The sequence below is a fragment of the Caloenas nicobarica genome, chromosome 22, assembly GCF_036013445.1.
Source record: "Caloenas nicobarica isolate bCalNic1 chromosome 22, bCalNic1.hap1, whole genome shotgun sequence".
Taxonomy (NCBI): Eukaryota; Metazoa; Chordata; class Aves; order Columbiformes; family Columbidae; genus Caloenas; species Caloenas nicobarica.
In genome coordinates, this window is record NC_088266.1 from 5399220 (window position 1) to 5415654 (window position 16435).

General features: G+C 50.4%; 1 protein-coding gene across 1 annotated transcript in view; it reads left to right on the plus strand.

Annotated features, from left to right (window-relative positions):
- Positions 1–16435, plus strand: part of LOC135997365 (tyrosine-protein phosphatase non-receptor type 11-like) — a 36245-nt gene that overhangs the window by 5039 nt on the left and 14771 nt on the right. The window contains exon 2 of the mRNA XM_065649892.1: positions 15422–15544. Within this exon, the coding sequence (XP_065505964.1) occupies positions 15422–15544 (123 nt within the window). The remainder of the gene's footprint in view (positions 1–15421; positions 15545–16435) is intronic.

Sequence of the window (16435 nt, forward strand, 5' to 3'; positions counted from 1 at the left end):
GGTGGGACTGGGAATATTGGGCTTTCTGGCCACGGAAGGACTGGGAGGCTCTGCCATACAGCCCCCCTTGGAGAAACTGAGGCAGGATCTGCTCACAGTGAGGGTAAGCAATTAGCGATTAGCAATATCGCCGTCTCTGCGAGATGGTACCTCCAGGGTAACCAGGCAGGGTTTACTGTGACTCGACGTCCCCCTCCGCAGCCCGTGACAGAGGGGACAGGACAGTTGAACAGCCTTGGAAATTGGGGTAACTGTGAATATTTGACGTGGGCAGATGAGAGCACATCCCTCGGGACATGTTGTTTGGCCTTGGCGATTTCGAGAGGGTGGGAAGGTGGCAAAGATTTAATTCCAAACCAACAAAAAAATCCCCCTTCACACCCTTGAGCAGCATCCCTACCATGTAGGGTGGTTGCCAGGGCTATATTTGTCCTTGGTTTGTGGTTTTGGGGGGAGTTTTGTTTATTTGTTTGTTCCTCCCTTCCTCCCACCCTCCTAAAATATTTCCATCAGTCTCCCCTCTAAAAGGTGTAACAAGCCCTGCCACTGATTAAATTCTAAATATAGCTGTGGTATTTTTTTTTCTTTCCAATTCTTCATGATGTATCTAGGTAAAAAATAGCCTTGGCGACTCTTCAAAGGGGACATGGGCCTGCCGTGGGCTATATTTTCGTCTTGTCACCCTGCCCGGGTCTGAAATAAACCTCCCCATTTTTAATTAGCTCGTCCGGTTATATAATCCCGAAAGCCGAGGATTTCTGGGCTCAGCAAGAACGCACGTGATGCCGCGGGCTGCGGCGGATCGTGGCAGGCGAAGGTGGCGTGTCAGGGTAGGGGGGACACAGCAGGAATGTCCCTCTGCTCCTGCCGGCCCTGCTGCCAAGTGGGAGGGAAAGCCAAGATGCTGGAGCATGAGGCCACCCGTCTGGTCCCTCTCGTCCGAGGTTCTGCTCTTGCCTTGCTTCCTTGTTGCCCTAAGTATTAATTTATTTCGTTGTGGTACTTGGAGCTGCGGGATGAGGAAGGGCTGGTTAACCGTGGGATCTCCTGGGCTCCTTGACTGTGTTGGCTTGTGGGCTTGGAAGGGACATCTGGTGACCATCCAGTCCAACCGCTGGTGACCATCCAGTCCAACCACTAGAGATCCCCCAGTCCAACCGCTGGTGACCATCCAGTCCAACCACTAGAGATCCCCCAGTCCAACCGCTGGTGACCATCCAGTCCAACCACTAGAGATCCCCCAGTCCAACCGCTGGTGACCATCCAGTCCAACCGCTGGAGATCCCCCAGTCCAACTGCTGGTGACCATCCAGTCCAACCACTAGAGATCCCCCAGTCCAACCGCTGGTGACCATCCAGTCCAACCACTAGAGATCCCCCAGTCCAACCGCTGGTGACCATCCAGTCCAACCACTGGTGACCATCCAGTCCAGCCACTGGAGAACACCCAGTCCAACCCAGCTGCTAACGCAGGGTCGCCAGAGCAGATCGCACAGGGTCACGTCCAGGAGGGTTTGAATGTCTCCAGAGGAGGAGACTCCACACCTCTCTGGGCAGCCTGGTCCAGGGCCTCAAAGTAAAGAAGTTTCTCCTCGTGTTTAGGCGGAACCTCTTCTACAAGCCATGCAAGGGAGCAGCACATCTGCTCTACACAGCTTTGAAAACTTTCTAACCAGCAGATGGAGCAAAGGGGCATAAACCAACCATGGAGGACACTTTGGCCAGGGGCTGCCGTGGGGCACGGAGGGGCAACCACTGCCCTGTGGGCACCTGCTGGACCTGCGCCTTGCCCAGCTTTCCATTCACCCAGCACCTTGGAGGCTATTTAATTAAATCTCTATTAATTAGAGATTTTTCTCCAGTGCTGAGTAGATAGGAAGTCTTTTGACATCAGTGATGCAGAAGAAAGCAGAGATGTCTTCCTGTTCAGCGTTCTCCTCCCAGCCCTGGGATGGATATTATTAATATTTTGCGTGGTCTCTTCCCATGTGCCTGGGACAGTTTGGCTCATCCAGCCCCGGAGCAATAAAGTGCAACGTAGAAGCATTTTGGTCCCATGTTAATTTGCTCCAAGGCTTGTGGGCAGTATATCTAAATACGTATAGGATTTATGTACTGTGGGAAGGGAAGACACAGCTCCACAGAGCCAGCACAGTGTAACCTACTTTTTTTTTTTCCCCTTTTTGCTGTATCATTGCAGCTGTTATCTCTGGCATCTCTGATGTCTGGCCATTGGCGGGCAGTGCTGTCTGCCCGCACGAGCGAGGAAAAGTGTCCGAGCGTTAAGTAGGAAACTGGGGGATATTTTAAAGCGCAGGTTTGCACGGAAGCGCTGGTGGTAAACAAAGGAAAGTCCTGGTCCAGTTGTGAAATCGCTGATGTCCGTGGTTGTCAGACGGCAGTTCGGCTCTTCCTTGGCAGAACGTGGCTTGTCGTTTAGTGTCGCTTTCAGCCTTGGAACGATGACACAGAGAGAGGATGTGGTTTTATTCTGTGGATATTTTGTTGAGTGTATTCGGCAGAGTTTGCCTGTTGGCTGTTAGGGTAATCTCAGCAGAAAATCCATCTTGAGCTGTCTTCTTAGCCCTAGAATCAAAGCACAAGTGCCAGTTCCAAGCAATGCCCTTCCCAGACACAGGAAATAATTTTTTTGAGGCTTCATTGCTGTGTAGAGTCCTTTTTTCCTGCTAGAGCAACACTAGTTTCTATGCAGAAATATCCCAGAAAAAGAGGCTGCTGAGCCTTCCTGCACCTGTAAGTTCTGTGCAGGGTTGGCCACGAGCCACGGTTTAGGATTCCTTCTCCAAGACTTGCAATATTACTAAAAGCAACACTGCTGGGCTTGGGGAATAACCCAGAGAAATGGTGAAAGGATGAAAAAGCAGTGCCAGGAGCCCCAAGCCAGCTCAGCCCTGTGCGGAACAGCCACGCTAAATCCTCTCTGGTGCTTTAAGGCTTTTGATATTTCGGACTCTGACATTTCTGCAGTGTGTGATGCCTGTGTTCCCTCCAAATTGGAGCAAAAGCTGGTTGTTTCTGAACGCTGGAATCTCACCAAATCCCCTGAAAACCACGGCAGGAGTGTTGCTCGGTTGGGGTGCCATTTGGTGGCTGCTGTACAGGATGGCATGTGTTCAGGGTGGTGACATTGTCATGGATGCTACGGCGCTGGCATTACAAAGTAAGGACAAGAGGTTCTGGCTGAACAGGTGTCTTACAGCAGTTAACCTACAAAACGTTGAAACTCTGCCTCTAGTCTGGACGTGTCCTTTTTTTACCCATCATAGCAGGTGCAGCAGGAACAGCAGAACGTGCAGAGGTGGTGCTAAACCGAGCTAAGGGAAGATGGGGTGTATTATTGCCTTGCCACTGAGCCCAGCACCTCGTTATTCTGTGGGATGATCCCACCAGCTGCACCAGGCACCCGGGGAGCAAAGGGAGAAGCTGGAGGGCTGCCTGGATCCTCTCCACGAGCAGGAATCCCATCTCTAGGTTGCTCCGAGTCTCTCTCTGGCGTTCTTAGCTTTTACGTGGAAGTGAGCATCCTTCTTCAGCTGCTCTTCCTCCTTCAGCAGGAGGAGAAGCCACCCGGGTGGGGACAAACCATAAAATGAGACCCAGCTCTGTGCTCGTCACCTCCCGTTCCCCCAGTCCCCCCGTCCTGCCCAGCGTTTCCCAGCTCACTGCGGTGGGATGGGAAGCACTCGGCTTTGCGGTCGGGGCTGTTGCTGATCTCTAATCTCCTCTGTGCCTCAGCTGCTCTGTTGGCACGTTAAAGGCCAGCCGCAGAGCAACCATAATTGTGCTAAGTGTCTGCGGGATAATGGACTAAATACTCAGGATTGCAGAAGCAGCCGCATTCCCAGCCATTTAATACCTTGATTGATGTATATTTACACAAGGGGACAGCCTCTGAGCTCTTGTTTTTCCTCCTGCATGAAGCTGGTGATGCAAGGATGCTAAGAACGAGGCAGGAATGAGCTATTTGGCCAGCTGCAGGGCTGTAATGGTCCCAGGTTTGCTGGGACTGGGTGTCGTGGTTCCTCCCCAGCTCGCTGAGCTGCGAGGAGGAGATCGGTTATGGTTTTAGGCTTTGTTTGGAAGAGTGGAGCTGTCCTCTGTCACCACAGCCTTTGGCTTCTTGCAAGACTGACGACACAAGTTCCTTCTGCCCAGGGGTGGCCTGAGGAAAGGTCTGTGTGCCTGAAAGCTTGTCTGCATTTTCCAATCATATCATCTGACCTTATAAAAGATGATATCTCTCCCTGTAAACCTTGCTGTTTCTCCACGTTATACGCTGGACCTGGACATGTTGAGATGCTTGGGCCATCTGACTTTAGGCACCGGTGTGAAGTGGCTGGGATTAGGAAAGCCAAAAAGCAAGCAAGGGATGCAAAGATGCAAAGATGCAAAGATGTTTCTGGGTGTCTCGAAGGTTCCTCCCAGAGAAGCGTGACGGTCCTGGTCCCCGCAGGAGCAGAGCCCACATCCCCGAGCCGATGCTGAAGGTGACGATGACATCCCCGGCCAGGCTGGATGGGGCTCTGAGCAACCCGAGCTGGTGCAGATGTCCCTGCTCGTGGCAGGGGGGGCACTGGGGCAGCTGGGACGGTCCCTGCAACCCAAACCGTCCTGTGATTCTATGATGGCTGTTTCAGCAGTTGCTCAGCGCTGAAGTTCTGGAGCAGAAATCTCTCTTGCTGCTGCACACGGAGGAGGAAGATTTCATAAGAAGTGAGCTCCATGGAATATAACTTCACCCACTAGCCGTTCTTTCTTCTTTCTCTTTTCTTTAGTTTCGGCTGCCCATAAGCTGACAGACGGACGTCATCACGTGGTGGTTACCCTCCCCAGTCCCCTCCTAAACTCTCAATTCACAGCTGCTGGCTTTGCACCGATAAGAGAACGAGATGACTTCCTTTTCTTCTCTCCACCCCCCATCCCTTCCAGAATAAGCCGGGCTGTTTTTTTGGTAAATAACGAGCTGTCGCTTCTTCACTTGAAACTTTCCAGGCTCCACCACCTTGGCCAACCCTCCTGAAGGATGCTGGAGGCTGGGACGTTCCTACCAGGCAGCAAACTGCCTTTCGCATCCTAGAGCGAGCTCTCCCCACCTCCCACATCCTCCGAATCTTACAGCCTTTTGGGCTGGCCTGTGGTTTCTGTGGACTAACGAATCTCTCTGCTGGCTCAGGAGCCTTGGCCAGTTATGGTGAGGTAGGATATCTGTTCCGTGTGTGTCTGGCTGCTATTTTTAACAAAGCCGGTATTTCTGAGTGGGCGCAAAGCGAAGGGGAGATTGTGTAGTTATCGCTCAGAAAGGTTCCACTTGTGCTATGGGGACGTATGAGCTAATAACAGAGGGTACCTGCGGAGATGTGGGCACTGTTAGGGTGGGAATAGTGATTAACAGTGCTCGTTAGCTGCAGATTAGCAAATTCTCTGCAGAAGTGCAAGATTCTCCAGTGGAAACTCCCCTTCAGATGACTCTGCAGCTCAGGGTGATGGTGACTTTCTCCTTGTGCTGGCTTCAGCACTGGGAAACGGCATGTTCGCAGTTTCGTTTGTATGATTATTGTTAATACAATTACCGAAGAGGCTTTTGGTGCTGACTGCAGCCCGGGAGAGGTTATCCCTGCCGTGAGCAGTATGTTATTTTGTGACGTTATTAGATATATATCTTGCGTTACCTTGTTAGAGACGCTGTGCTGATAGTTACTCGCGTATCTCCGTTTCCCTCGCCGTGTCTCTAGCTGAGCACGCTTTTGTCTGCTGATAACTAGTTTGCCCGTGTTGGAGAACTAACTTCAAGGTGCTGGACACCTCGAGCTGAATTTTGTAAGTACGTACAAACTGCACGAAATGCCAACATTTAGTCAGAAGGGCAGTTTGGAAAGTTTGGAGGTTATTCGGGGCGTGAAGAATAAAAGCAGCTGTACATGAAAGGCTCTGCTGGAGCAGGGAAAGGAGCGCGAAACCACCCGTTTGCAAGCACACGTGTGAAGAACAGCGGGGAACGGATCCGGGGCAGGAACTGGGCTGTGTCTGGAGCCGCGTCGGAGCTTGGTAAATGCAAAAGGATCGTTGTGCAAGTGGCCGTGGCTCTTTGCCATGGAGCGTAATGCGGAGCATGCCTTGGGTTTTCCTTCCTTCCTTCCTTCCTTCCTTGGGCGTGGGCGGCTCTGCAGGGATTCACATAATGGAAGTTGGTGGTGGTTGACATTCCCTCGCATCTCAAGAGCATCCCGGGGCTGCAGAAACGGCTGGTTTCTCAGTTTCTGGTCTCTTCTCGGGGTGTGTTCTGCTTCGCTGGATCATAGCAAAGCAGCTAAACAAATAACTTTTCAGCTCCAGGAGGAAGCCTGTCAGTCAGACAACAGCTGGGCTGGTTTCGGTGCTGGCTGGCAATATGTATTTTTAATGCCCCAACCGTCTGGCAGGTGGGCCTGCGATTTAATTTTAACTTGCTTTATGAGACCAAAACCATCTGTAATATACAGGCCAGTAACTTCCACGAATGGAGGGAGCTCAAAAGAGATTTCGCCCACTATTAGACTTCTTGAGAGTAGTAGCTCTTTCTCTGGCTGAGGTTTCTAATCTACCCTTTGTGTAGAAAAGGCTGATTTAAATGGAAGTTTGATTCAGAGAATTAATTCAGAAAATTTGGAAACTGCCGGTGAAAATAATAACCTCGCACACCTTTGTGGCTGATGCGTTCAAAACAGCTCGAGGGACTTAGTTACACCTTTTTTTAATTAAGGGAACATGGGTGTAAATCCTCTGGGCAATTGGAAGAGCCCCAGCAGCCACTTTCCTGCTGGTGCAGGTGAGTGTAACCGGTGTTGAAATGCTTGTTGGCCTGATACACCACGGTCTGCCTCTCCCATTCTGTGGAAACTGAGAATTATCGGGCAAAATTTGTGTCTTTTTTTTTTTTTTTTTTCCCCAGCAGCTTGGATCTTGTGTGTTGTGCTTTCTGTCCTGGATCTTAAATTTGGCCATGGTTTCCTTTCCTCGTCACTGCAGGGCGTTTATCTGGGGAGTGCAAGACGTGATGGTGAAGGAGGTTTTTCCATATCGGCGCCGTGGGATGGGCTGTGAGGAAGTCCCCACGATAGGCTGAGCCTACAGAAGCTCTGGCTTAACGTGCACGCGGGCGGGGGGGATCAGGCTTCAGCCTGGGTTTGGTCCAGGCTAAGCTTGGCTGCTGGAAGCATCACCGAGACAAGTCGCTGTGAAATCAGCATCTCCTGTGAGCTCTTCTCCCTTTACACCTGCTGATCTTCCTCTGCCTTTCCTGAAGCTGGGGTGAGTTCTGGTTCTAAAACTAGAGCTGAAAAATCCAGGTAGAAATGCCGTCAAAACAGGTGTGTGACTAAATGGGCACCAGAAATATTATAGAATTAATATTATAGAAAATGGGGCAGCTCGTGTGCCGAAGGCCCCTGCTGAGCGGTCGGCAGGAATTGATCCCGGCTGCTTCGTGAGATGCTGAACAGGGATGCAGAAAAGATGCGCTGATGGGCTGCAGAGCCACCAGCATCCATAGGAAAGTACTCGGCTTTGTGTTTTGTGTCACAGCCTTCCACCTGGCAAGTGCTTGTTTGGGTCAAAAGGAAAAATATGAATGTCTCAGTCTTATATCTCTTTTTTTTTTTAAAAAAAAAATTTTTTCCCCCAGAGCAAATTTGTCATGCCGGGTATCTAGCAAGAAGGGTAAGAACGTGACCTTTTCTCTGTAAAGTTCACCCAAGCTTCCCTAACACAGAGTGAAAATCATGTGCTGTGCGCTGTGAGTAGAAGTGTTCTCCACAAAGGAAATGTCTGCATTTGAAGTTTCTGTTCTTTCAGCTGGAAATGGCTTTTTTTTTGAGCCGATGACCCGATTGATAGTCTTGGGTTTCCCCAGAGAGATAACAGGTGACCGTGTGATTGCGTTTAGACTCTTGGCGTTTTAGATCGTTGCCTTTTTTAGAGAAGTGAACCTGTATCATGGACCGTATCTTTCAGCAGAGCCTGTTGCGGTAGGACAAGGGGTGATGGTTTTAATCTAAAGGAGGGAGATTCAGGCTGGATGTGAGGAAGGAATTGTTGGCCCTGAGGGTGGTGAGAGCCTGGCCCAGGTTGGCCAGAGAGGTGGTGGCTGAACCATCCCTGGAGACATCCCAGGCCAGGCTGGACGGGGCTCTGAGCAACCCGAGCTGGTGCAGATGTCCCTGCTCATGGCAGGGGGGCACTGGGGGAGCTTTAAGTTCCCTTCCAACCCAAACTATTCCATGATTCTATGATCTTTATCAGTCCAGACAGTGTCTTGGGTACACAGTAGCCACGTTAGTGATGGAAATGTTCCTGCGCACAGCTGGAGCATCGCTGCCCTGGATGGCGTAGCAGCTCATCTCCGTGGTTAAGAGCCCAGTCAGGGCTCTAGAGATGCAGGAGGGCATCCTGCAGCTGCGCGCTTCGCCCGGGCTGGTGCGGTGTGAGAAAAGAGCGGGGTCTGTTTCCGAAGTGGAAAGAGCATCAGTCAAAATGCTGATTTTAGCAGTTTCACGTGGAGGCAGAGAAGCGGCGTGAACCCTTGCAGACTTTGCAAAGCAGAGAGGCTGGGACCCCAGCGAGACGGCAGCTCCTCTGGGTGGTGGGTTGGCCCGTGCAGCCGTCTCAGGCAGAGGAACTGATGCTATTTACCTGACTGGAGTTTTTTGTAGCATTTGTCCTTGGAGGGATTTCCCTCTGTCCTGATGTCAGCCAGATTTAACAAGCTATCCCGTTTCTTAGGAAAAATCATTCCTCTGACGCCTAGCCACCCTGAAACCCTTTGCTAAGAGGCTGTGGCAGGTCACGGATGTGTTGCTGCTTTTGGGGGACGGAGGGGATGGCTCGGGAGGCGAATGAATGGGACAGCGTGTGGAAAGAGCACTATGTGCCAATGGCAAGCACGGACTGGCATAATTTGGACAAAGGGACTGAATCATCGGAACTCGATGAGCGCAGAATCTTGCGTGTGTCAGGGAGACAGGACAGATGTGGATTTATATTAATTAACAATTAATGCCAACTGAGGCTCCAGAGCTGGTAAATGGAAACTGTCTGCACCAGCTCCCTGCCAGGAGGGTGTTGGCTGCTCCTGTTTTTGTAAGGCCTGCAGGGAAAGAGCCTTTTGTGAGGCTCCTGGAGTGTTTTTGCTGCTGTCTCTGGGGTTTGTGCGTGTGCTGTCCTCTGCCCCTTGCAGCAAAAGCCGCCTCCACCCCCAGGACAGCAGCCCCGGCTCTGTCCAGCCGCCTTCCTCCAGCTCTCCAGGGGCAGGATTGAAACTGGGATTAAATGGCAAAAAAAAAAAAAAAAAAATCAGAAAACTGATTTTACCCATGTAGTCAGAGGCCACTGCTAATCTCTGCCTAAAACCAGTTTCTGCGACCGAAACCGCTCTCCCCAGGGTGCTGCCTTGCGAGCGACATTGATGGAAAAGCTGCGTACGAGACCGTTTCTGAGTGTGGCGTCTTGAGTTTCGAACCAGAACGTGGGCGGTGAATTAAACCCCGCTCTTCGAACGTGACGCGGGGGAGCGTTGGGGACGCTGCTGCTGTTTGCAAAGGGCATCGTCTGATGGGCAGGGGTGTAGGCGGAGGTTTCGCTGCTGCCGCCGCGGCTGTTTCACACTCCGGGCAGCCTGGGCTGGTGTTTTACCACCCTCAAGCACCTGAAGCTGCTTCCTACCCTGAATCATATGCAGAAAGCCCCAAACCTGCAAGTGGGGAATGCCTTTTTCATTTTTCATGGAAACCAGTGAGTGTGATGGATACTGATCTCTTTGGCAGGCAGCATCCCTCGAACAAACGGGTCAAATATTGCTGTTTGTTCTGGGTTTGCTGCTGTAACCAGGTACCTTGGCCGAGATGCCAGGCAGGCGAGGCCAGAGCAGCCTCGCCGAGTGTGTGGGCAAGATATTGCCCAAATCCCGCTGTTCCTTCCCGTTCCCAGAGGCAGCAGGGTCTAAGGCAATCTCCCTCAAAAAAAAGACCTGTTTCTCTATTCTCCAAGCCAGAACACCAATTCGTGAGCGTTCCTCGTCCGTATCAGAGGTTTCTCACAGGAATGGGACAGCAATGTTCACTCAGCCCAGAAATTTGCACCGACTAGACCCATTCTAAGGATTAATGACCTTACAGAGAGCGAACTGTTCCTGTCCCACTTCACTTCTGCTCCGGCTGCTTTGTGAGAGCTCAAATGGTTCGTACCCTTCGCTGCTCAGCATCGAAAGGAATGTCTCTTGTGCGCAAACACAAACTCATGGGTCTTTATATTCACTGTAAACAGATAATAAGTGTCTGGGTCCTTTAAGCAGCTCTGAAGATGTTCTTCCAGTTTGCTGAATAGGAAACTTCGCCTTGCAAAGCACTTGCCCCACGTCACGCCTGCTCCCACAAGGCAGCCTCCTTGTTTTGCTGCTGGAAGAAGCTTGGATTGTTTATGATATGTTTATTATATTTGCTTGGCTGTCTCCACAGGCAGGGGCTGCATCCTTCGCAGCGGTGGGGATGGGCCATCTCTGGCTGTGGAACCAGAAAATCCATCTGCCTCGTATCGACAGCGTCTGCTCCGAGTGCGGACCCCTGCTCATGGCAGAAGCAAAGTCTGGTGGCGGTTGGTCCCCTCCTCCCCCTTTTTCCAGTTTCTTAAACCGCCTCATCTCGCTGGGTTGGAGTTTGTGTTGAACCGAACAGCTCTAACCACACACGAAGTGCGTGGGCGGCGGCGTCTCTTGAGCCGCGTTTGCTTTGATCCTCTCCAAGCCTAACAAAAAAGGACGATTTACCGTCACAAATGCTCCAGATTCTCTTGCTGACGTTGGGCTAAATTTGCCTTCAAACCAGAGGGGCTGCAGTAAGTGTGCACCTGGTGCTGGCTTCTCTGGGGATGCCCCAAAATGAGCGCGGTGAGACCCTGGGGACACGCTGTTCCTGAGCCCCGTGGCAATTCCTTTTAACTCTGAGGGTGGTGAGAGCCTGGCCCAGGTTGGCCAGAGAGGTGGTGGCTGAACCATCCCTGGAGACATCCCCGGCCAGGCTGGACGGGGCTCTGAGCAACCTGAGCTGGTGCAGATGTCCCTGCTCATGGCAGGGGGGCACTGGGGGGGCTGGGAAGGGCCCTTCAACCCAAAATATTCTATAATTCTAAGTCTTCAGTGGTGACTCTGGCTCTCACGTGTGCACTGTTCTGGGGTGGACATCCCGTGTCTGCTGGTCCATGAGTCTCAGCAGCCGGTGTGTTCAATCAGCAGCTTTCTCTTCTGTGCAAGATGCACGTTGGACCTTCCTTGAAAGGAAAAAGAAAAGGTGGCGATCTGGAGTAACTTCCACCTCCTTTCGGACCTCACTTTGGAATTTTATTGTTTACCTGTAGGTTTAAAGGATCTTAAGCCCCAGCACAGCTCTAAGTGTCAGCTGGGAGCTGCATCCCTCTGTGATACCTCAGGGATTTTTCAAGAGTTCAGCTGCTGGGGGATGGGGATGCTGGCAGCCCCCTTCCCCAATGCCACCTCCAGCGGCCTCCGAATAATTCCAGCAGCATCATTATTTCAGGTGTGGTGCTTTTTATCCGTGGGCTGTTTGCTGGAGCTGTTTAGAACACCGGGATTCCCAGCTAGGCTTTAAAAAAGCGCCCTGTTTTATACATTTCTGAGGGTGTAACGGGTGTTGCTCAATTATTTGTTGTGTTTTATCCCAAGACAGGGGCACAAGGATGCATTCCAGCAGAAGAAAGCATTCCTGCTTCTGTTGGAGAGGAAATGAGTAATAGTATATGGAAAAGACAACTCTTTAGTAATTAAAGAGAAAGTATTTGATAATTTTTAGCACGGAGAAAGGTTTCCTTTTGCAGAGCTCCTGTTGGAAGGTTGCTCCCACCCCAGGGCCTGTTTTGAAGCCAGTCTCTCTGTTTATTTCAATAAATTCCTTTGTGTAGCTTTAGTTGCTGCCTTTGGTTCCTGAAGGGCACTTGCAGGTGGCTTTTTAATTTAAATTTGATCTTAGGACGATGGAAGGAAAATGCAATTTCTCTGCAGGAAAGCAGGATTGCCTGAAGTAGCCGGTGTATATTTACTTGTAGCACTAGAGACGAAAAGTTGTTAGATCCCCGCTTTTATTTAAAGTGATTCTTTAGGGGTGACTCAGTTCTGCAAAAAGCACCAACGATCGAGCAGTTGGTGAATGACCTGCTGCACCATAACACGTGGCATTTGCTGGCATCGAAACAACGGTGTGATATTAATAATGCGCGTTTTGTTTTGTTTTTTCCATATGCTGGGGATCTAGTTTGGACCCTCTTTATTTGTTTTCCTTCCCAGGATATTGCAGATCTTCCTATAAATGATCTGTGAGCCCAAAAGCTGGGACTCGAAGCCCAGGGTTCACTTGCAAGCGAGTGGTTCTTGCTCCCCTGATGCACATCTGGAGCTTGTGGGGCTGTCAAGGGCTGCTTGTAGGTTTTTCGTATTGCCGTTTAGTGAGAGATGTGATCTGTGGGTCGGTGCTTTCTTCTTCTCTGCTCTGTTGTGGCTTGCTTTTGCTTACCAACAAATGGACTCCAGTAAAAAACGTAGTGAAAAGCAGCTCTGAAGAGGCTTGCTGCAAGTATAGCTTTACTTCAGGTCAGGAGGAAAACAAGCCATGTTGATTAAAAAATTTAAAAAAAAAAAAAGTGACGGTGGCAGTTGTGCCTTCCCCCAAAAGGTGAAGTTGCAGAGAGCTTTAGATCAGGCAAGTTCTTGGTGTGACTGAGAGAGAAGGACGGGGCAACCTTCACCAGGCAAAGAGTTTGTTTGTTGAATTATCTTTATTGTTTTATTATACTTTCCTTTTATTTTATACTGTTTACAGGAACAGGGAGTGAGCTGGCATCTGGAAACAGATGTGCCAGAGCACCCCGTGAGTGGGAGAGGTGGCTCTCGAGTCCTCGGGGCCGCACGAGGAGTTGATGTGTACCACAGCAAACCTCATGCTTTCGCAAATTCCCACGTAGTCCAGGCAGAAAAGCCTCTGGGGAGCAGCTGCTCCGTTTCAGGACCAGAATTCCCAAATGGAGATGACCTTGAATTGGAAAATACCCGTGTCGTGCCACAGGCCTGTGGTGTCTTTGCCGGCTCAAGGTCAGCCCGTGCGTCCGTGCTGCGACAATGAGCCGTGCAGGGAGGTTTTATTTGTTCTAGAAATCCTTGGGAGAGGTGACTGTGCTTTCAGAGGGCTTTTCCCCTTTTTTTCTATTTTTCTTTTTCTTTTTTTTTTCCTTTTTTCCCCCGCTGAATTTGGAAGTCGCCTTTCCTCCCTCTTCTGTTTGTGAGGGCTGCAAAGTTTTTTTTCCCCTCAGCTCATTGTTTATGTCTCTCACAAGCTAAATACCAAGTGCTCTGTGTGTGCGTGTATGGGTTGGTTCCTGTCCAAGCAGTGGGAGCCGTTAAGGGCGTTTAGCATCCAGGTTTCTGTTTAGTGACACAAAGACAACACAAAAGTTGACAGAGCCCCAAATTTTCCCCGAATAAAGGGGAAGCTGTTGTTAAACACCGCTGTCCCACTCTTGAGTGTTTTTAAGTGGTTCCTGCTGTTCCCTCTCAATATTTCACTGAGAAAAAGATGCTGAAGAGGGACTGATGCAAACCGAAAGGGTCGTGGTCCTCCCGTTCCGGACACCCGTCCTTCCACGTGGAGGGAGGGTGGACAGAAAATCCTGTTGTTCCTGGTGCCGCCGGAGCCCAGCGCCTCATCCCCCTGCTAAACCAGAGACATTTCCTTAGGTTTTTCCTCCTGGCTAGCAATCTCGTGCTGGTCTTATTGCCTTTAGGCGCCCGGCGGGATCGCGATGTGTGGCCTTTGGCAGCTCCGCGTTGTCCCCGGGCTCCATTAAGCTCCATTAGCGGCGCTGGTTCCCGTGCCAGGAGCGGTTTTGCGGTTCGGTTTAAGTGCTGGCGCTGCAGACGGGGGATTGATGGAAGTGTCGCTCTCGCGATGTCAGGAATACAAGGCTTGGAGACGCTGGGATTCCTGTTTACCAGTTCTTTCCACGGCCCTTCCCTAACAGACCTCTCCTCCTCCAGGATCCAAGGATCTTTTAATCAAAACTGTTTGGCTTGTGGTGGGAGGGAGGAAATCCCAACTTGTGGAGGAGATGATGACGTTTCGTGACCTTTTCTCTGTGTATCTCGGAGACAAACACGCTCTAATGAGTGTGCATGTGCTTATGTTTGTAGATTTAGCCTTTGGGTGTATTTCCTAAGGTGGGCGCTCGGGGTTACGCGTTTCTCTGCAACAATGGAGATAATCTTGCAAACCCTTTTTGGGGACAACACGTTAGCTGAGCCCATCCGCAGACAGCTGCGTACAAGAAACCGGCTCACTAAATATTTCCAAATACGCTCCCCTTGAGAACCCGCATTGCGCTTTGCTTGGAAAACTCGAAATCTTGCAGTTTTGAGTGGTTTGTTCAGCCGCGGACCTGCCCGCCTGTGTCGGAACTCTTACAACATCGTCCTTTACTCTGAAGGGAATTTCGAGTGTGCGGCTTATTCTCTTGCTCAGAAGCAACAAGTTATCTTTGTTATCACACAGTGGCTCATCGTCTCCTCCTTGCTCATGACAGATATTTCAGCAGCCCCATGTGGAAATTGTCCGCTGGAGCATGATCTAAACCTGAGCAATATTTTCAGAACCGAGTGGCTCTCAGGTTTGGGGTGCTCTTTGTCTGACTTGTGAGATTACTCAAAAGAGCCTGGCATTTGGAAAGTGGATTTTTTTCAGCGGCTTCTGAAAAATCGAGCCGTGAAACTGGTGCCGCATGGGAAACCATTGGTCTATTATGCATATTTAGTCTGCGTTAAAGCCTGGGGAAACACCGGTTCTTGCAATTCCATCAAGAAAACTTGATTGAGACTGATAGCGTCAGAAATGAGGTCAGCAGGTGGTTTGATGACACTTAAAAACTACAAAGATTACATTAAAGGAGCGCACAATGTGATGAAACATTTTTCCCCTTAGGGTGACTCTCTTTTCTTTGTCTTTTCCGCTGTGTCCTGAAGTCGAAGCGTCCAAGGTGCCTTAGCTCGGGCTGGGGCAGAGTTGTCGTTTTCTGCGGACTGGGCAAAGTGGGAGAGCCTGGAACGTGCATTTGTCGCTGTGTTTGCACCGTCGTTTGTTAAGAAATCCTCTTGCAGCTCATCGCTGCCACGGCGTGTTTCAGATCAGAGTGGTCCTTTCCTTCCCAGACAGAGCTTCAAAGGAAACCCTTTCTTCTCTCCAGCTCTGAGCATTGCTGCTTTGGGAGAGACCAAAGTCCTGAGGCTTGTGCTCTTGCTGGGGAGAACAAGAGGTTTAGTGCCCTGGATATTAGAGGTTTTTCTCTGTTTTTTACATGTCACGTTTGCTCTTTGCAGGTGGTTTCATCCCAACATCAGCGGAATTGAGGCAGAGAAGTTGCTCCTGACCAGGGGTGTCCATGGCAGCTTTCTGGCCCGACCCAGCAAGAGCAACCCAGGAGATTTCACCCTCTCTGTCCGGTAAGCGACAGCAGCTGCAGAAAATAGGCTGTGCATTCAAAGCCCGAACCTTCCCTGAGCATCATCCAGCTGGTACCTTGCAGGGGAACAGCAAAGGTTTTTCCAGCCACCTATAACACAGACCTCTGCTGTTTTGTGGTGGCTTCTGTTGAGTTTAAACAACCCTTTGGTTTTTTTTAGGAAACTCCAGTGAGTTTATAAATCCTTTGACCAAGTTTAGAGAAACTTTGTGCAAATGGCAGCACAGACAGAGCATTTTGCAGGACACGAGCATCTCTGCACCCCAGCCCTTCTCAGCCTTATTTCTTCCCCCCTTGCAGTTGTCATTGGACTTGAACCTGCTCTTCTCTCTGCCAAGTACAGCTGTTTCTTAGCTTAGCAACAGGGAGGGTTTGCAGGTACTTTATTTATTTTTTTTTTTAAATGCTTCCTTTTGTGTTGGGGAACACAACCCAGCAGTCCGAGCCTTTACCTCTCCAACAGCTCTTCATGCTACGGAGAAACACAGCAGAAGCGAAAAAGTCTGTTTTTTCGTGTGCTTTAGCTGGGTGGGGAGCATTCGGATCCAACTCCACCATCTCCCCAGTTATCTTGCAATGAGAAATGACTGTGAGTTAATGAGAGAGGCAGGAAGCGCTTCTAATTAGGGTGGAAAATAAACTCAGTGGCGGAGATCTGCCTTGAGCAAGCTCTGACAGCAAGGCAGTACATGGAAAATGGGGGTTATATTCATGTGAGCTCCGTGTCTCTTTTCATGTCACTTTGTGAGTCAGAGTGCTGTCTGATCGTAAAGCGAAGCACTGACAGCAGCGTGCAAGCAGATGCAGGTTATGGCTGTGCAACACTGTGGAAAGATACCCAGCTAGCAGTGTAATTACCTGAAATCGCAGG